This window comes from Solanum verrucosum, unplaced genomic scaffold (genome assembly GCF_900185275.1).
Source record: "Solanum verrucosum unplaced genomic scaffold, falcon-dt-bn FXZP01001219.1, whole genome shotgun sequence".
NCBI lineage: Eukaryota > Viridiplantae > Streptophyta > Magnoliopsida > Solanales > Solanaceae > Solanum > Solanum verrucosum.
Genome location: NW_026019569.1, coordinates 153,137 through 175,254, shown reverse-complemented (window position 1 = coordinate 175,254; position 22,118 = coordinate 153,137). Strand labels below are relative to the sequence as shown.

Here is a 22,118-nt window from a genome sequence, read left to right as displayed (position 1 = left end):
GATAAAATCCATCTTTGAACTTCTTCAATATCTGCTTTCCTTAGCTCCATTGAATTGGAATAGATCATTTGCTGGTCTCTTGCATAGTAACTCCATATAGCGTTTCCGTTTAAATAATTATTTGCTAACTCTTGTATAATTGTTGATATACCAATTATCCTTATGTTGGCATAAAAACTTGGTATCTCTATTTTCCATATCTCTTCTTGTTGTCCGATATCCTCGGGTATAATCATATCTTTAGTTAATCCTATCTTGATAACCTGTATTGGAGGTTTTATTTCCTCATATAATATATCCGCTGGCGCTGTATAGAATTTTATATAAAATAAATTTCCTTTCGTAACTCTTTTGTATGTGATGAATGCTTTGTGTAGTTCTGGTATTCCACTAACTTCTTCTCCGTCGTATGTGTATATGGTATTTAACAATCCGTAGTTGTAACATGTTCTTACTAAATTAGCGTTAGTTTTCGGTTGTGCAATTAACTTGTTATATCTTTGTAACTTTTGTGTCAAATAATCTTGGTTTGGTTCTTTTGTAGTTGATCTGGGGTTGCGGTTTAAATAGGTTTGGATTTTGTGGATATTTTCAATATAGGTTCGTGTGATGTAGTTATATGTCTTTTTCTCATTTTGGTTTTGCAAACTATCTGCGTATGTAGATGTTTGGGGCTCTATGGACACATGTCTAGGTGTCCTTTGGGTAAATGGTTTTGCAAATAGCTGGTTTAAGTTCACATTTTTATGTTGTTTATCGCTAACTTGTTTGCTTGTACCTGCAGCTGTATTTAAACAAACATTATGGGTTTTAAGGAGTTTCCCATCGTCTCCTTTTAGCTCTGGCTTTTTTCCGTTTTCCGATCGACGTAGCTCCGCATTTTTATAGTCATGCTGCTGACTAGCTTCAGACTTCAGATTATCTTCATTATTCTTTAGCTTTTGTATCTCGTCGTCCATACTATCCTCTTTTGTACAAAGTGTAGTAATAGCTTTGAGTATTTTTTCGATTGTATCTTTTTCCTCAGTCTCAGTCTGAGTAGCTTTGTCGTGATAGGTAATCTGCAATAACATTCTTATCAGTTTTTATTATTTCAATTGTAAATGTAAAATTTAATATATTTAATACCAATCTCCTTATTTCTTTTGTTGTTATCGAATCTTGTATTTTTTTTGTTAGCGACCATTTTACTTGTGTATTATCTGTTCTTATAATAAATTTGTTATATACAATATATGGTTCAAATTATAATAAACACTTATATACTGAATATAATTCTTTTCTAATTATTTCCTATTTTATTTTTGTATTATTAAATATTCCTGAATAAAACCTGCACTAATGTTCTATCGTAGTGTCATCATACCTGTATTTTAATATTCCTCCATAACTTTTTTCACTCGCATCTGATTCTATTATATAAGTAAATTTTTTGTTTTCATCTGGAAAGTATAGTTTAGGTAAGTTTTTACATAATAATTTCACCATTTGTATTTGTATTTGGTCTTTTTTACCAAACTGATATTCTATATCTTTCTTTAATTTTTGTTGTAATGGTTTTAAATTCTCTGCTAATTTTGGTATGTATTCTCTTACTTGATTTACTAGTCCTAAGAATGATTGTAATTTCTTTTTTGTATCTAGTTGTTCATTTGAGTTAATTATTTTTTGTACTATATGTGTTTGCGTTTTTATTCCCTTTTTATCAATTTGTATTCCTAAGAATTCTATTTGATTTTTCATTATATCTGCTTTCTTTTTGCTTAGACTTATACCTGAATATTCTATGATGTGTATAAATTTTTCTAATAATCTTATATGTTCATCTTGTGTTTTAGAATATAATAATATATCATTAATGTACACTACACAATTTTCTATTTGTTTAAAGTAATTGTCCATAAAGTGTTGATATCTACCTTGTGCGTTTTTATATCCAAATGGTAATACATTCCATTCATAAAATCCTTGTGGTACAGTGAGCGCTGTTAGTTTTTTAGATTCTTCTTCTAGTTTTAAGTGATAAAATTCTGATTTACAATCAAATTTGCTAAAATAATTATATTTTAATCCAAAATATTATAATGAAAATTATGAACAATATAATAAAGAAAAAACTACATGGGATAAAAGATTAAATAAAAAATGGACGCCTAAACCAATAACTGGAAAACATGAATTTTTAGATTTAGACTGTGTAGCAGACATAAATAAAACAATCCAATTATGGGTAGGATACATATCAAAACAATTAATAGATTACAAGATAGTAATAGCAGAGGCACCAGGATACATAGAAAGAACACTTATAGGAACAGTAAAATTATGGCTACAAAATTTAACAAATGAAAGCTTAACAACTTTAAGAAATAATAAAAAATTTGATGGTGGAATAGCCACAACAACCATGGAAATATTATATAAATACGAAATAGCTATAAGAAATGAATTTAGTAGTATGACAACAGAAGTAGAAGAACAAAATAAAGAAAAAATCATAAATCGAAATCTAATGACAAAATTAGCAATATGCAATATGTGTTACATAGATGAATATACATGTACATTTAGAAAATATTATTATAAAGGAACATATAGCACAAAAGAAAGTAAAGAAATAAGAAAATTATATTTTACAAAATTACCAAAACCTTTTAATTCAAAAATAATAAAAAGTTGGAATGAAGCAGAATTAACGGACACCTTAGGAGCTAGAATGAAATTCTTGCAACGATGGTTTATTGAACTATGTGAAAAGCATAAAGAAGAAATAAAAATGGAAAAAATATTAATAAAGAACTTAACATGTTGCAAAAATAAAACAGCACCCCAATTTGGTTGTACGGATAAGTATTACAAAAATAGAAAGAAATATAATAAAAAATATAGATCAAAATATAAATATAAAAAACCAAGAAGAAGGTACTATGTAAAAAATTACAAAACCAAAAGACGAAAAAGAAAACTAACGGAATGTAATTGTTATAATTGTGGAAAATTAGGACATATAGCTAGAGATTGTAAATTACCTAAAAATCCAAAGAAAAACAAATATCAGAAATATTAATAAAAGCATGTTTTAGAGAAGGAATAGATACACCCATAGAAATATACTTAGCGGATGATAGAATTATACAATTCATAGAAAAAAGTATAATAAGTGCAGTAAGAGGTAACCTCATATACCAAAAATTTAAGTTTATAATAAGTGTTAACTACTCAGTAGCAATAAATGACAAAAATATAGATAAATCACTAGTATTATACTGGCGAATGGAATGTATTACCATTTGGATATAAAAACGCACCAGATTACCTATCACGACAAAGCTACTCAGACTGAGACTGAGGAAGAAGATACAATCGAAAAAATACTCAAAGCTATTACTACACTTTGTACAAAAGTGGATAGTATGACCGACGAGATACAAAAGCTAAAGAATAATGAAGATAATCTGAAGTCTAAAAGCTAGTCAGCAGCATGACTATAAAAATGCGGAGCTACGTCGATCGGAAGACGGAAAAAAGCCAGAGCTAAAATGAGAAGATGGGAAACTCCTTAAAACCCATAATGTTTGTTTAAATACAACTGCAGGTACAAGCAAACAAGTTAGCGATAAACAACATAAAAATGTGAACTTAAACCAGCTATTTGCAAAACTATTTACCCAAAGGATACCTAGACATGTGTCCATAGAGCCACAAACATCTACATACGCACATAGTTTGCAAAACCAAAATGAGAAAAAGACATATAACTACATCACACGAACCTATATTGAAAATATCCACAAAATCCAAACATATTTAAACCGCAACCCCAGATCAACTACAAAAGAACCAAACCAAGATTATTTGACACAAAAGTTACAAAGATATAACAAGTTAATTGCACAACCGAAAACTAACACTAATTTAGTAAGAACATGTTACAACTACGGATTGTTAAATACCGTATACACATACGACGGAGAAGAAGTTAGTGGAATACCAGAACTACACAAAGCATTCATCACATACAAAAGAGTTACGAAAGGAAATTTATTTTATATAAAATTCTATACAGCGCCAGCGGATATATTATATGAGGAAATAAAACCTCCAATACAGGTTATCAAGATAGGATTAACTAAAGATATGATTATACCCGAGGATATCGGACAACAAGAAGAGATATGGAAAATAGAGATACCAAGTTTTTATGCCAACAAAAGGATAATTGGTATATCAACAATTATACAAGAGTTAGCAAATAATTATTTAAACGGAAACGCTATATGGAGTTACTATGCAAGAGACCAACTAATGATCTATTCCAATTCAAGGGAGCTAAGGAAAGCAGATATGGATGAAGTCGAAAGATGGATTTTCTCACTACTAAAGCCAGAAGAACGACCTACGACACGAGCACTAAAAGAAGGATTTATTTTAGCAGAATTATTAACCAGATATTGCAAGCTAATTGGTCATAAATACCCGGACCATATATGTTCAAAGTGCAACGGAGAAGATAATATAATTCCAGACGTCCAACTGGAATAATCAACGAGGAAGAAAACAAGAAGGAGAAAAAGATATGAAACGGAAAAAGTTATGTGTAAAATAATGTAAATGTAAAAAGTCATAATAGTTTGGTATGTATCATAAAGTAAGTATGGGTCTTTCAAGATAAGTGTACAAATAATGACAAGTGTATGTGGTAGATAGTGTACATTATTGATATGTGCAAATAAGTCGTAAAGAGGATAGTGATAGACAAAATAAAGACTATTCATGAATAGTAGTCATGAATAGTAGTGGACAGATGTAGGATAAGTATTTAGAATAGTAAATTTGTATGTCTATATATAGACTTAGTAGTAAATATTGTAAAGGGGGCAAGGCCCAAATAAAAACTCTCCTCTCAAAAAACTCTCTTAAGATACTAATTACTTAAAAGTTAATGGATAAATCTGAAATCCAGTCAGATATTTCAGATAGTATGGCTGAGCAAGAGGCAAAGGTATATTGTTCAAAAAATATGCGGAACTAATTTCATATATTCCTGAATATCATATATATGATTGAATAAATTTATGTTAGTTATTATGTATTAGAATTATTTGAATCATGATTTCTAGTTTATTAGCACAGTGGAAACAGGGAGAAAACTTCTATACTATGCCATCCTAATGTTGAAACCGGTAGGCAAGGAAAGCCGTTTAGGGGAGTAAACAAAGTTGAGGCGCTGATAAGAAGAAAGTATCCGCTAAAGTACGATGCTAGTAGTGACGGGAAAACATGATAAAAATAATCTAGTTCATAATGATCTAATATGAATTTAATCAATTATGAATATGATAGGAAGGAATAATTTGAAATAAAAAATCTACATAATAAAGAACATGACTACATACATGCATGATGAAATGATAAAAAATTACGAAACTTTAATCTTATATGTACTTAAAAATATAGAAATAATCGAATTAAGAAGAATAATATGGGAAAAAATATTTAATGATTAGGAATCAGAAGATATATTAAATCAAGAATGGTATGAAATAGACCTACATGATTTAGATTTCGAAAGAATAGAATGGTATGATTTAGAAATAAATTCAGATTAAAATGAACTACGAATATTTACAATATTGGATAAAATCTATGGAAGATATAAAACTCTTAGAACAATTAATGGAGAAAAATTTATATATGTATCAAAGAACCGAAGATATGTTATATCTAGAATACATCATAAATAATATTAAAGAAATATTCAGATTAAAGCAACTATCGGAAGAATATTACAATAAATATTATTACATTTTACCATGAATTTCACACTACCAAAAAATAACATTAAAGGGATATCAAGATTAAGACACTTAGCAAAAGAATACTACAATAAAATCTTTAAAATAAAATACTCACCTACCACACTACCACCTATCACACTACCACTTTCATGAATCCCCCAACTACCAGTTCCGCACCGAAAAATGGTATCAGAGCTATGGATAATAAGAAACACGGTAAGAAACATACAAGTAGAAAATTAAGAAAAATAAGAAGAAAATTAAATAAATTATATCCGGAATATAAACAACTTATTATCACAAAGACTAATAAGAAAAATTAAATCAATTAATAGATAATATATCTAAAATAGAATATAAATATATTCAATACTTAAAAATACAATGAATAACAAGGATAGCAACTATAGACAAAAACTTAATGAAGTAATTATAGAAAAATGACAAGAATTAGAACATAGGCAAAGTAGACTTAACAATAATATATTCGCAGAAATTTGTCACAAATCTATAATAGCACAAAGAAAGACCATTTTATATCTAGAAATACAAATAAATAACTTAGAATATAAACTACAACATAATTTATAAATGAATAAAGAAGAATACGCAATATATGAAAAAACATATGAAAATTATGACGGATTAAAAATAAAGATAATATTTTCTAATCTAGGAAGAAGATATAAGAAAATAGGTGATGATATAAGTTTAATGTTAGAAAAAGAAACGGTAAAACTAGAAGATAGTTTAACTGCTATGGTAAGAATAACAAAAGAAAATGAAGAAATAGATAGAAGAACGGAAATTGAAAAAATAAAACAACAAGCAAAAAAGGAAGTACAACAATTAGAAGAAGTAAAAAATACTAAAATAATAGAGCTAGAAAAAGAGCTAGCAATATTAAAAGAAATGTATGAAATTAAACAAAAAGAAAAAGAACAAAAACAAAATTAGCAAATGAGATAATTAAATTTAAAGAAAAATTGCAATTACAAGATGAATTAGAAGAAAAAGAAGAAAATAACCAAGATAATCTACCCAAAATAAGAGTTGATGAAATAAACAATGATGATCTAGAACAACATTCGGAAACAAGTTATTAACTAGGTACTGCAAGTTAATAGGACATAAGTACCCTGATCATATATGTTCAAAATGTAATGGCGAAGATAATATAATTCCAGATGTCCAACTGGAATGAAAATATGCAAAGAAAAAGAAGATAGAGACAAGAAGATAAAGACAAGAAGACAAGAAGATAAATATGAAAAGAAGAAGATAAGAGACACAAAAAGATAAAGAAGAAAAGATGTAAAGAAAAAGAAGATAGTGACATAAATAACATTTACTTTTCTGAAAGGCCAAAGTGTGAATAGTAAGGGCCAATAAATAGTAGGAGTCATTTATGAATAGTAAAAGGCAGATGTAAACAGTAGGACTCATTTATTTTCTTATAAATAGGTATAGAGGTAAACATTGTAAAGCAAGCCTTCATTAACGAAGCAAGCTCACTTGTAAACACACTCTTAATATATTTCCATTTTAGAAACCTAATGGAGCAACTAGATAATTCAGATATCATGGATAAGCAAGAGGCAAAGGTATATTGTTCATTAAATATGCAGAACTAAATTCATATATTCCTGAATATCATAAATATGATTGAATAAGTTTATGTTAGTTATTATGTTTTAGAATTATACAAAATCATGCTTTCTAGTTTATTAGCAAACAAGAAAAGCGAGAAACCTTCTATAACTATGCCATCCTAAAGTTGAAACCGGAAAGGCAAGAGAAGTCGTGATAGGGGAGTAAACACAGTTGAGGCGCTATTTAGGAAGAAAGTATCTGCTAAAGTACGATGCTAATAGTGACAGGAGAAAATGAGAAGAGGATAATCTACTTCATAATGATCTAATATAATCCTATTCAGTTATGAATATGATAGGAAGGAATAATTGATAAAAACTGCGAATAACAAGAACATGAATACATTTATACATGATGAAATGATAAGAAGCTACAAAACATTAATTTTATATGTACTTAACAATATAAAAATTGTTGAATTAAGAGAAATAATATGGAAAAAGATATTTACTTATGAAATGGAATTAGAAAACCAAACATGGTATGAAATAGATTTACAAGATCTATATTTAGATATTGAAAGAACAGAATTATATGATTTAGAAATGGAATATTCAGATTAAAAAATGAATTATAAATATTTACAATATTGGATAGAAACTATAGAAGATATAAAACTAGTAGAACAATTAATGCAAAATAATTTATATATGTACCTAAGAACCCAAGATGTATTATACCTAGAATATTTCTCAAATAATGTTAAAGAAATATTTAGATTAAAACAACTATCAAAAGAATATTACAATAAGCATTATAACCCAAGGTAAAAATTCTAACTTACCATGAATTCCGCACCAACTATCAAAAGAATATTTTCTTTTGTTATTCTTACTATAGCAGTTAAGTTATCTTCTAATTTTACTGTCTCTTTTTCTAACATTAAATTTAGATTATCACCTATTTTCTTATATCTTCTTCCTAGATTAGAAAATACTATCTTTATTTTTAATCCATCGTAATTTTCATATGTTTTTTCATCTATACCAATTTTGGTTGGTGGTGTGGAATTCATGGTATATTAGAATTTTTACCTTTGGTTATAATGCTTATTGTAATATTCTTTTGATAGGTGTTTTAATCTTAATATTTCTTTAACATTATTTGAGATATATTCTAGGTATAATACATCTTGGGTTCTTAGGTACATATATAAATTATTTTCCATTAATTGTTCTACTAGTTTTATATCTTCTATAGTTTCTGTCAAATATTGTAAATATTTATAATTCATTTTTTAATTTGAATATTCCATTTCTAAATCATATAATTCTATTCTTTCAATATCTAAATATAGATCTTGTAAATCTATTTCACACCATGTTTGGTTCTCTAATTCCATTTCATAATTAAATATCTTTTTCATATTATTTCTCTTAATTCAACAATTTTTATATCTTTAAGTACATATAAATTAATGTTTTGTAGCTTCTTATCATTTCATCATGTATAAATTTATTCATGTTCTTGTTATTCGCAGTTTTTATCAATTATTCCTTCTTATCATATTCATAACTGAATAGAATTATATTAGACAATTATGAACTAGATTATCCTCTTCTCATGTTCTCATGTCACTATTAGCATTGTACTTTAGCAGATACTTTCTTCCTAAACAGCGCCTCAACTGTGTTTACTCCCCTATCACGGCTTCTCTTGCCTTTCCGATTTCAATAATAGGATGTCATAGTTATAGAAGGTTTCTCGCTTTTCCTGTTTGCTAATAAACTAGAAAGCACGATTTTGTATAATTCTAATACATAATAACTAACATAAACTTATTCAATCATATTTATGATATTCAGGAATATATGAATTTAGTTCTGCATATTTAATGAACAATATACCTTTGCCTCTTGCTTATCCATGATATCTGAATTATCTGGCTGCTCCATTAGGTTTCTAAAATGCAAATATATTAAGAGTGTTTTTACAAGTGAGCTTGCTTCGTTAATGAAGGCTTGTTTTACAATGTTTACATCTATACCTATTTATAGGAAAATAAATGACTCCTACTATTTACATCTGCCTTCTACTATTCAAAAATGACTCCTACTATTTATTGGCCCTTACTATTCACACTTTGGCCTTTCAGAAAAGTAAATGTTATTTATGTCACTATCTTCTTTTTATTTACATCTTTTCTTCTTTATCTTCTTGCCTCTTTTCATTCTAGTTGGACATCTGGAATTATATTATCTTCGCCATTACATTTTGAACATATATGATCAGGGTACTTATGTCCTATTAACTTGCAGTACCTAGTTAATAACTCTACTGAAATAAATCTTGTCTTTAGTGCTCGTGTTGTAGGGTGTTCTTCTGGTTTAAGTAATGATAAAATCCATCTCTGGACTTCATCCATATCCGCTTTTCTTAGCTCTCTTGTATTGAAATAAATCATTAACTGATCTCTAGAATAATAACTCCATATAGCATTTTCGTTTAAATAATTGTTAGCTAACTCCTGGATGATAGTTGATATACCAGTTATTCTCTTATTAGCATAAAAACTGGGTATCTCAATTTTATGTATCTCTGATTGATGTCCGATATCTTCTGGTATTATCATATCTTTTGTCAAACCTATTTTTACAACTTGGATCGGAGGTTTTATTTCCTCATATAGTATTTCTGCTGGTGCTATATAGAATTTTATATAAAATAAGTTTCCCTTGGTTACTCTTTTATATGTGATAAATGCCTTATGTAATTCTTGCATTCCACTTATTTCTTCTCCATCGTAGGTATATACTGTATTTAATAATCCATAATTGTAGCATGTTTTGACTAAATTTGCATTAGTTTTGGTTGTGCAATCAATTTATTATAACCTTGTAATTTCTGGGTTAGGTAATCTTGGTTTGGTTCTTTGGTTATAGTGGATCTGGGGTTAAGGTTAAGGTAAGTTTGGATTTTATATATATTCTCTATATAGGTGCGTGTGATATGGTTATATGTTTTGTTGTCATGATGTAGGCTATCTGCATATGTAGAGGTTTGTGGTTCTGTGATCAAAAGGTTTCTTGATATTTTTGGGGTAAATGGTTTTTCAAATAACTTGTTCAAATTTATATTCTTGTGCTGTCTTTCACTAACTTGTCTGCTTGTACCTGCAGTTGTAATTGAACAAATGTTATGGGTTTTAGGGAGTTTCCCAACGTCTCTTTCTATCTCTGAAATTTTTTCGTCTTCCGATCGACATAGCTCTGCATGTTTAGAGTCATGCGGCTGACTTTTAGACTTCAGATTAGTCTACACCTGTTTGATTTCTTCACCCATGCTATCTACTTTTGTACAAAGTATAGCTATGGTTTTAAGTAATTCTTCCATGGTTGTATCTTTTTCAGTTTGCGTAGCTTTCTCTTGATAAGTGATCTGCAACAATATTCTTGTCAGTTCTTATCACTTCAATTGTAAATGTAAAATTTAATATATTTAATACTAATCTCCTTATCTCCTTTGTAGTAACTGAATCTTGTACCTTTCTTGTTAGCCACCATTTTACTTATGTATTATCTGTTCTTATAATAAATTTGTTATATACAACATATGTTTCAAATGCTAACAAACATTTATATACTGAGTATAATTCTTTTATGTTTATTTCCCATTTTATTTCTGTATCCGTAAATGTTCCTGAATAATATCTACAGTGATGTTCTATTTTATCTTTATCATACCTGTATTTTAGGACTCCTCCATAACTCTTTTCACTCGCATCTGTTTCTATTATATAAGTAAATTTTTTGTTTTCATCTAGAAAATATAGTTTAGGTAGTTTTTTACATAGTAGTTTTACTTTTTGTATTTGTATTTGGACTTCTTTATCAAACTGATATTCTATATCTTTCTTTAGTTTTTTCTGCTAATTTTGGTATGTATTCTATTACTTGGTTTACTAATCCTAAAAATGATTGTAATTTCTTTTTTGTATCTAATTGTTCATTTGAGTTAATTATTTTTTGTACTATATGTGTTTGCATTTTTATTCCATTTTTATCTATTTGTATTCCTAAGAATTCCATTTGTTTTTTCATTATGTCTGCTTTCTTTTTACTTAGGCTTATGCCTAAACATTCTACAATATGTATAATTTTTTCTATTTTGCCTATGTCTTAATTCTTGTCTTTTTGTTATAATTGTTTCAGTAAGTTTTTGTTTATACTGTTCTTCGTTCATTGTTTCTTTAAATATTGGATATGTTTATACTCTATTTTAGATATAGTATCTATTAGTCGGTCTAATTTATAATTATCTATTTTAGTGGTATTTAATTGTTTGTATTCTGGGTATAGTTTGTTTAATTTCCTTTTTACTTTTCTTAATCTTTTATGATTACTTTTGTTTTCTTCCATAGCTCTGATGCCAATTTTTTATTGTTGGTACTTCTAATATTTTTTCTATGCTTAGGTCTAATTCTTTTCCTTTTATTTGTTCAAATATATTATTATCAACTATTATTTTTTGTTCTAAAGATTCTTCATCTTGATATTCTTCTTTAGTTATTATTTGTATATCTTTCTCATTCATCTATATAGGATTCATTATTTGATTCTATTACTAAATTATTTTCTATATTTTTATTATTTATTTCGTTTTCCGATAATTCATATACTATCATTACTTTCTAAATCATAATCTATATATTCCATTTGCATATATTTTTCATTATATATTAGTATTTCTGATATTTGTTTTTTCTTTGGATTTTTAGGTAATTTGCAATCTTTAGCTATGTGTCCTAATTTTCCACAATTATAACAAGTACGTTCGGTTAGTTTTTCTTTGGTCTATATGGTCTTTTTTAGTTTTGTAGTTTTTTACATAGTATTCCTTTCTTGGCCTTTTATACTTATATTTTGATCTATATTTTTTATCGTTTCTGCTTTTATTATACTTCTTTTTATAATACATATCCGTACATCCAAATTGGGGTGCTATTTTATTTTTACAACATGCTAGGTTTTTTACTAATATTTTTTCCATTTTTATTTCTTCTTTATGTTTTTCACATAGTTCTATAAACCATCGTTGTAAGAATTTCATTCTAGCTCCTAAGGTATCTGTTAGTCCTACTTCATTCCAACTTTTTATTATTTTTGAACTAAAAGGTTCTGGTAATTTTCTAAAATATAATTTCCTTATTTATTTACTTTCTTATGTACGATATGTTCCTTTATAATAGTATTCTCTAAATGCACATGTACATTAATCTATATAACACATATTACATATTGCTAATTTTGCCATTAGATTTCTGTTTATAATTTTTTCTTTATTTTGTTCTTCTACTTCTGTTGTTATACTACTAAATTCATTTCTTATAGCTATTTCATATTTATACAATATTTTCATAATTGTTGTAGCTAATTCACCATCAAATTTTTTATTACTTCTTAAAGTGTTTAAACTTTCATTTGTTAAATTTTGTAGCTATAATTTTACTGTTCTTATAAGTGTTCTCTCTATGTATCCTAGTGTTTCTGCCATTCCTATTTTGATATCTATTAATTTTTTTGATATGTATCCCATCCATAATTGGATTGCTTTATTTATATCTGCTACACAGTCTAAATCTAAAAAATTATGTTGTTAAGTTATTGGTTTAGTTGTCCATTTTTTATTTAATCTTTTATCCCATATAATTTTTTCTCTATCATATTGTTCATAGTTTGCATTATAATATCTTGGATTTAAGTTTTTTGGATTTTTTACTCCTGATGTACTGGGTTTCTCATCCATGTCTACGTCTCCTGTATTTACTTCTAGATTCTTTGTATTATCTATGTTTTCTAAAAGTTCTGTATATGTTTCGCTTGTTTGGTAATGGTGTTCTTCTAGGTCATTATCATTTATTTCATCAATTCCTATTTTAGGTAGATTATCTTGATTTTCTTCTAGTTGTTATTTTTCTTTAAATTCATTTATCTCAACTGTTAATTTTGCTTCTGGTCCTTTTTCCTTCTGTTTTATTTTATACATTTCTTTTAATATTGCTAATTCTTTTTCTAATTCTAGTATTTTAGTGTTTTTTATTTCTTCTACTTGTTGTATTTCCTTTTTTGCATGTTGTTTTATCTTTTCAATCTCCTTTTGTCTATCTATTTCTTCATTTTCTTTTGTTATTCTTATCATAGCAGTTAAGCTATCTTTTAATTTTACTGTCTCTTTTTCTAACATTAAATTTAGATTATCACCTATTTTCTTATAAATCTAATCATCGAATGGAAATTTGCATCGCTCATTATGCCATGTTAAGCTTTTGACTTCATTTCAATTTGCACGTACTACACATGTTATTGAAAGCAATAAAATAAACTTCATTTAGGTGAAAAGATGCTCCTTATTTATCGTCGTGGTAGGACCTAGTTTTTACTCAGGAAATATCATTCTTGGGATTGGGGATGGTATCACTATGCAAAGTTCCTTGCTGCCTTAGATTTAAATGAGTGGAGATTTGGCTTTGCTAAGTTTCAAATTTGTTAATTAACAAAGAGTAGGAAGTAACCATTTGATTCAAAGTGGAGAAGTAATTTTGTAAGTCCTTTAATAATTTGCAGAACCCTTCAACCTTATAAGGATCCTAGTGAACATATCATCGGTTTGATTCTTTTGCGGTGCAACTATCTCTTTCTATTTTTGATGATAAGGAGGTGGTATGTATCTATCTTTGTCAACATCACAATCTATCCAATTACCTCATGTATCTCGCTAATCTCTCCATCCATTATCCCTTTCTTTAGTCCAACCTTAGTTCCTACCCGGTCTAGGATAGTTTGGCTAAGAGCCCCCCATTTTGTTCCCTATGTATCACACTTCTTCATTGTATAATGCCTCTAATTTTGCATAATGTGGCACTTATGACTACTTCTACCAACTATGTTTACTGATATCCATCCACCCCCATGACGTGTTTGATTAACAAGTCAAGTAGAGTCATCATCTTGGCCATATCATTATCACGCTCTTGGTTCATATCAATCTGTTCCTTGCTCATACCCAACTATAGAGAAGATACTTCATCCTTCCTAAAATGCCAAGCTCGGTTTGTCGTGGGTGTATCATTAAGCAACATTGTTGCCACATCAAATGGTTTTTGCATTATCCCTCTTTTGATAAGTTAGTCATCCAATTCTTGTTTTACTGTATCAAGGCTATGATAGAAATATTGTAGCAATAAATTGTCCGAACTCCATGTGTCGGGCATTGTAACACTAACATTTTAAATCGCAACAAAGTGTCATAGAGAGGTTCACCTTCCATTCTCTTGAAATTCTTGATGCTATGTCTATGTTTTACCATTTCGAAGGAGGGAAAATCTTTTAAGGAACATTTCTATCAGTTCCTCCCATGAATAGGTCGGCCATCCTCCTGGTTGCTTCTCCCGATTAACAGAAAGGAAACAACCTCAAACTTATGGATTCTTGTGAGATATTCTTAAAGATGAAAGGCCCATAAATGTCCACAAAATTTCAGAGATATTCATGAGGGTCTTCATGAGAAAGACCTCCGAACATTCCTTTCATCTGGAATAATTGCAACATATATCTTGTTACATAAAACATAACTCTCCTAGTAGTAGGAAGTAACCAGATTTCTCGTGTACTTTTGACGACATTATGATGTATAGCGTTCATATCTCCCATGTTATCATTATACCCATAGTGACTAGCCTCATCACTTCAATTCTTACTCATATTTCCACGTGAAAAAAGGGGCACAACAACAATACCAAACAACAATGTTTTCTACTACAAACAAACAATTTCACAAATTAACTTCACAAATTGAATTCTTAGCTACTACTCCCTAGCAGAGGTGTCATTGTTATAACACTCAAATTATTAACTAAAACAATTAAATGAGTAAGAAATTCCTACAAAAATAAATACCAAACAAAAGAGTCGTGGTCCAATCCCACAAGGAGTGATTTAAATGTAAGAATTCAATGAGAATTAAAATTGAAAACCGATTGATTGTAGAAATTAGGACAAGTTGGTGGATAATTCCACCAAATTTAATATAAGGATAATCTAGGGGTGTGGGAGTATGTACAAACATAAAATAGGGCTACAAGTGCTTGCTCAATAATTCTAGACAAACATAGATAGGTTGGGTAGTCTTTAACGTCACAAATTGTTTTTCGATCTCAAAACATCGTATCATAAAATCTTCTAGTGGTCACATCTATGTAAAATACAAATCAACCCAATATGATACTAAAAACTCTCTTTCAAGAATATTTGGAAATTAGAATTGGACTACAATATCTCTTTCGAGCAAAACTACATAATTGAACCCAATTTGCAAGTACTAAGTCATTTACTCACGTTAATTAATCTCATTTGAGAATCAAGGATAAAATTGAGTAACGTCTATCAAATACACTTCCTCCAATTCTAATGTAGACGGTCATTAAGCAATATATAACCCAACAATTGAATTAGGGTAGAATCCCACAGGGAGCGGTACGTGTTCAAATTCAATCCCAACGTATGAGTATGATCTAACTAGTTATAGGAATAGAGATTATCGAAAAAAGACATGAAACAAATTAAAAGGGGTGACACGAATGTCACATGGAGTGGGGGTGGGGGTTTGGTTTGCAATTATAAACTATAACGCAGTCACAAACAATTTGAAATAACAATAAGGAGAGGAATTCTCGTGATGTTATCGATTATAGGAAAATTTTGATATATGGGTAATTGAAACTACTAATAAACGTCTAAAAATCAGTGAGTAGGCTAGACAATAAGGGAGATAGCTTTCTCTCTAACAACTATCCCGAATCAAGTGATTTCTTTCGAACATCAACAAACATAACAATAAAGAACAACCCACACCTTAATTCATTCACTCTCTCGAGCTAGATGGGTAGGAATGGGTTTAGGATTCACTCTCTCGAGATGAAACCAACTTAACCCAATACATACAAATCATTAATCAATAATCTTGGTTCTAATACCTCTCTCTCTCGCAAGCAAAAAACACAAACTTAGAACTGCATTTCCAACTACAATTCATAATTTGAACCACAATTAATGATTAAACTCACTTTAATTTAGTAATTAACAATACACATAAACTAATTCAACCCATAATCACATGGTCACACCCAAGAATTGGGGTTTCAGCCAAACATCATAAAAGAGTAAAAATGATTACCAAATTGATTAGCCATCAACTGGGTCAGAGTAATTTAGTCTTTAAAATGCTTTAATTTGTAAAAAAAGCGAAACCAACTTGCAAAATCTCCAAATTGAATCTCCAAAATTCTTCAAGTCTACTAAGAACTATGAAAAAATCAAGAGAAAAGTATTCTAAACTAATTCAGCATCCTAAATTAATTATTCAAAATCTAATTTATAGTCACCAAAAATAAGCCACGAAGGGCCATTAGGCGAGGTAAGTCGAGTTCGCCGAACCACTCACTGGACTGCCTATTGCTCTTTTCGATCACCTTTTTGCCTTGGCTCAGCATCCTCAAGTCTCGTAACTTTGGGCGATCTCTCTTTGCATCATGGAACTGCTCGGCGATTCGCCGACTACCCTTTTTTTATTTCCGACTTGATTTCTTCCCTTAGGGCTGGTACACTGGAACTTTAGGTGGTCAAATGAGCCGCTCGACGATCCACCAAGTGCTCTTGGCAATCACCAGGCTTGCCTTTCTTTATTTCTTTAGTTTGTGTTGTTCCTTTTTTCCTTTAAGTGTCCTCGCTTTGTTCCTCAATCTATATACCTAAAAATCAAGGCTTTGACATCAGTTTATGGGACAAATGAAGCATTTGAGGACACTAAATCTATATAAACAAAGCCCCAAATGAGACCAAATCTCGGACTCATTAACACCCCCAACATAAACTTTTGCTTGTCCTCAAGTAAAACTCAAGATCAACAGTTCAAAAAGGATGTCTCAAATAGTGCTGCATAAGACTAAACATGAATGCACACAACAAGGTTCAACTTACTCATGCAATGATGAATTGTCCACTCAAAAATTCAAATTGCGAGTCACCGTTATCAAAGATGTTGAATTTCACAGTACTTTCTTTAAATGCAAGTTCAAGCTCAACAAATGTACTCAAACGCCCTCACAACAAATAGGATTCCCTATCACTCAAAGTTCTTCAACAATTTATAGTTTCGAAATCACATACAACTCTCAAACTCACAAAGATGAATTCATGCATGACTTTACCCATGAGTTTGCCCATATTTTCCAATCAACATCCATTTAAACTTACTCAATATCACAAAGGTCTTTTCAAGGCTTGTAACATGGCGGAGTGTAAAGGCCTGGTCATTTAGGCTTAGTGACTTCTACCTTCATGAAGTGTGGTCTGAACATCACTTTCTTCCTTTTCTTTAACATTTTGATCATACTCATAATACACCACATTATTCAACTTCATATAAACTACTGGATGCCCCATTTCTTTCGCAGCTTCCAATACTTTATTTCACAACTTTTTTTCTTTTTCTTTACTTTCTTCTTTTCTCTTTCTTTTTTTTTACATGGAGGGGTTCCATTTTTTTCAAAACCATTGCTCAAGGGGGGATTTCTCACACTTCTTGATTTTGCTTCTCTTTTCACCACACCCCCAACTTAGGCTTTTGACCTAAGTTGGCTATTCAAACAAACCACACTTCATGAAAGTTATGGGTGAGTGGATAAAGAGGGATCACAATTGTTCAAGTTTCTTCAAAGAAAAGGATAACGCTCAAGAGGGTTCAGGCAATGTTCACACATCTCACAAGGTTGGCCACAAGAGAGGTATATTGTCAAATTGTTTCACTCTTCAAAGTTATTGCCTAAGAGCATTTCAAGTGTTTTCTTCACTTAGTCAACCGGACCAGCAGGGAAAATTCTAGGTCTCATCACACACAATGTTTAAGGTAATCTCATCACAGAAGGCATTGGCACCAATATCAAACAAGACTCCACACTTTCTTGCTATTATGCGAAGTTCATTACAAAAGACTCATTCGATAACCGGCTAGTCACAACGAGATGCTAAAAGTTTGCACATTGTCTACACAACTTCATTGGCCTCATCATAGCCGCACATTCATGTTTTTCAATTAAGAGCACTATTCAAGTCATCGTTATTCATCATAACCAATTCTTAAATTCGCACAAGAACAACCACAATCACACACAATAGAGGTGGCACAAATTTTAAAAATAGGTTCAAAACCAATTCCATTCAAAACAAGGGACCACAAGCTCAAGCATCCACAAGATTAAGATCAAAGCACAATTAAAACACATATGTAGATCAACATAACCCAATATTCAAAAATACATTTTAATCACAAGAGGTAGGTATGGCAATAACTCACCCAACCCACAAAAGAAAAGCAGTTGTACAAAAATGCAACCAAAACAAAAATAATCAATAAAAACAACAGAGAGGGAGATAAAATTGTCATCCTGCCAGGCTAAGACTGGGTGAAGTTTGCATCAAAGTCACTCCGTCTATCGGGGAATCAATGCCCGGTATCACACTCTGGGCTGGGCATCAGTGCCCTGTGTCTCATCCTCATTACCTCCACTAGAGCCTTCCACAGAGGTATCCCTCAAAGATGTCTGAACAACCAAATGTACCATAGTCTCCTCGACCTTAGTCAGGCCCATATAGATGGTCTCCTCCTAAACACCATGCTGCTCCTCAATAGTCTCGGCGTCAAACTCAGTAACGACATCATTAGATCTAACCTCATCTTCGGTGGGAGCCGGGGGCACATCAGAATAGACCGGAATATATGTGCCCAAGTCTTCAGGGATCTCCACGGTCCCAAAAATCATCGACATATTAGTGGACATCAGTTGGTCCACATCTTTCCTCAACTCTGCAATCGCGGCCTTTAAGACCATCACCTCATGAGTGGGTCCTTGACCTATCTCACACACCAATATACTTGTCGTGAGGGGATCAATAGAATATCTAAGAGCTATCAAAGTAGTGGTGAGAGCTCTCTCAATGATCCCAGGAACCGCAAGCTCTAGTCTGGAGGCACGCACATCAGCAGAATTGGCTAGGTGCCCCATCCGTAGTAGCATGGCCTGGGTGAGTGTAGTTCAGGATGCACTAGGAGGTAGGAGAGTGGCAGAAGAGCTTAGAGTCAAAGAGGGGACAGAGCTAGAAATACCTGAAGGCCCAGTGGTTTGAGTAGGCAATACTGCCTCTGCAGGTAGTATCTCAATATCAACTGCCGGGGATGTATCCACTGAAGCTACCCTCTTATTCTCAGCGTCATCCTTCAAGTATTCAGCCTCAATATGCCGGATGTGAGTAGAGGAGGTGGGAGTCATATCCACATCCGTCTTTTCATCACGTGGCACATAGGTTCATCTGCATAACTCAGTGATCAACACTAGAAAAAGAAGTTATGTATGTCGCTACGTAGATCTCATGGACATCTCCTGTCTGATAATTGCACCTAAATTGATGCGCTTCCTTGCAATGATTGATCCGAGACAAGCTGCCTTTGTGTGGCGGAGGATAGACTCATTCTGAGATGGCATGATTGTGCTACTAATTAAACCAAACCAATACCTCGCTGCCACATTGAGGTATTTCTTCTCTATTGGTACTCCAACCTCAATCAACCTAATAGTATTGTCAGATAGGAGAGGGGCCATCCAACCTTTCATATCCTCTAAAGTTGTTGTCTTGATCATACTCTGGTAGTGATCAGTGATGTTGTTAGTGCATTCCAATATGATGTTTATATCTTCACCATAACATTTTACCTTTCTCCCCCGGACAACTACATAATCCACTGGTTTAAAGGTAGCAAGCTTCCTCTTTTCCTGTAGTACCAAAGCTCTGTAGGCCGAGTAGAACTCCCGGACCCAGTTAGGAATGTAATGGACCCCGGGGTTTAGTGAAGATCTGGAAATTGTGGGACTTAAGGGTGTTCCATATCTTCGAATATCTGTCCAACACACCATTTGTGGACAATCTCTTCTCTTCAATGATAGTACTGAGTCCTTCGGCCTTTAGTCTGTTGAGAGACGAAGGAGGGGGACCCTGTACAGGTGGTGCTGGGACCACAATCTGATCTGGAGCTTGAGGAAGAGGAGAAGTCTGAGGCACCCGATCCTAGACGGATCATGCATCCTCTTGGAGCGCATTTCTGCTCTTTAGACCAATAGAAGCTGGTCATTTTCAGTCTCTTAGAGATGGCAACCTAAGAATCCTGGTGTTCTACCTCACTTTCTGATGTGGTAAGGTGAGTCGCGTATAGTCCCTCACTGTCGGAGCTGACCTTCGGTGACTCAACTACGAGCGCATTGCCCTTTCCTTTGCCTTTCCAATCCTTTGTAGGAATGTTGGTTGCCTTTGCTTTGGATGCCGCTGCATCCGCATTTATAATGATCCCTTTCGCCCTCTTGCGGGGCAACATGTTTCTTCCTGGGACTTTAGGTCTAGCCATATCTTTAAAACACATCGAATAGTGTTAGAAATCGTTCAAGAATATTGCAGAAATCAAGTTGCAAAAAGACTTGTCGAACCTGTCGGCGAGTCACCGAGTCGCTTAGGCAAGCCAGATCGGGCTCGCCGAAATGATGAGCTCTAAAAATTTCCAGAATTAAGGCATGTCGGCGATGATTAGTGCCCTTCGGCAAATTGCTGAAACCAATCAACGATCTTCGACTAGCGCACCGAATATTACAGTGTATTTTAGGTGTTAGGGGCGCAAAAAGGGAGATCAAAGGAACCTTTCGGCGAGTCGCCGAGTGAACTAGCATGCTTAGGCTTCCCATCGAAATTTAGAGACTCACCTTAGCCAAAACATGAAATTAAGGGCGATCAAAGGGGGACTTTGGCGAACCGCCGAACCATTCGGCGAGCTCGACGCAACTCACCAAATGGTCCAATGTGCTAATTTTCAACCCCATTTCCCAAAATGAAGCCCGCAGCCCTAAATTCAAAATAATAAAAAAAACCATGAAATAAGTGTCAGACCCATATGACCCATGTCTTCAGGGTACTCGTACTTCCCCTAATTTTGCCAAAATTGCTCATTCGATTACTTTTGCCCTTAAAAACGACGTCAAACGCTCCATCATTAGGTATAATATGTATTTTTCACAATTTGGGGTTACTCAAAATTCACCCAACTAGACTCAATACAAAATAACCGCAATCCAACAATTAGGAAACAATTTCAACATATGAAATCATCTTTTTAAGCATTAGGCACAAGTTTAAACACTTTATGGACAATCCGACACATAAAACACAATTAAAGAAATAACCCAACACATATCAACATCCATTTACCTATTGAATTTGAGTTTAACCACTTAAACAAAGGTACTTCGGAAAACCAACCTGTATGCTAAATGAAGAAATTAAAAAGCTAGGAGGCAAAGTATTCTGATTCCGAGCATGAGATCACACACAAAATATGAACAAAATAGCAAAATAAGGAAAATCTAAAGTTCAGATGAGAGTGCATGGGGTTAGAAATGAGAGAATATGAAATATTTTGAAATTTTAAACTGTTTGGCCTTTAAAACCTTTCAGTTAGTGGCACGATCGGTGGAGTAAGTCGTCCATGCCAAAACACTCAGTGATGCACCGAGTGGTACTTTAGCTCGTCGACTTTTATAGGACCTCCAGAAAATTTGAGGGTTCAAATGGTAGA

General features: G+C 31.9%; 1 protein-coding gene across 1 annotated transcript; it reads right to left on the bottom strand.

Annotated features, from left to right (window-relative positions):
- Nucleotides 1-18,960: 18,960 nt before the first annotated feature.
- On the bottom strand, nt 18,961-19,509 carry LOC125818879 (uncharacterized). Its single transcript, XM_049498424.1, has 2 exons — nt 19,119-19,509; nt 18,961-19,019 (listed from the first exon to the last, which is right to left on the bottom strand). The coding sequence occupies exons 1-2, from the start codon at nt 19,507-19,509 to the stop codon at nt 18,961-18,963; spliced, it is 450 nt and encodes a 149-aa protein (XP_049354381.1).
- Between the last annotated feature and the right edge of the window lie 2,609 nt (nt 19,510-22,118).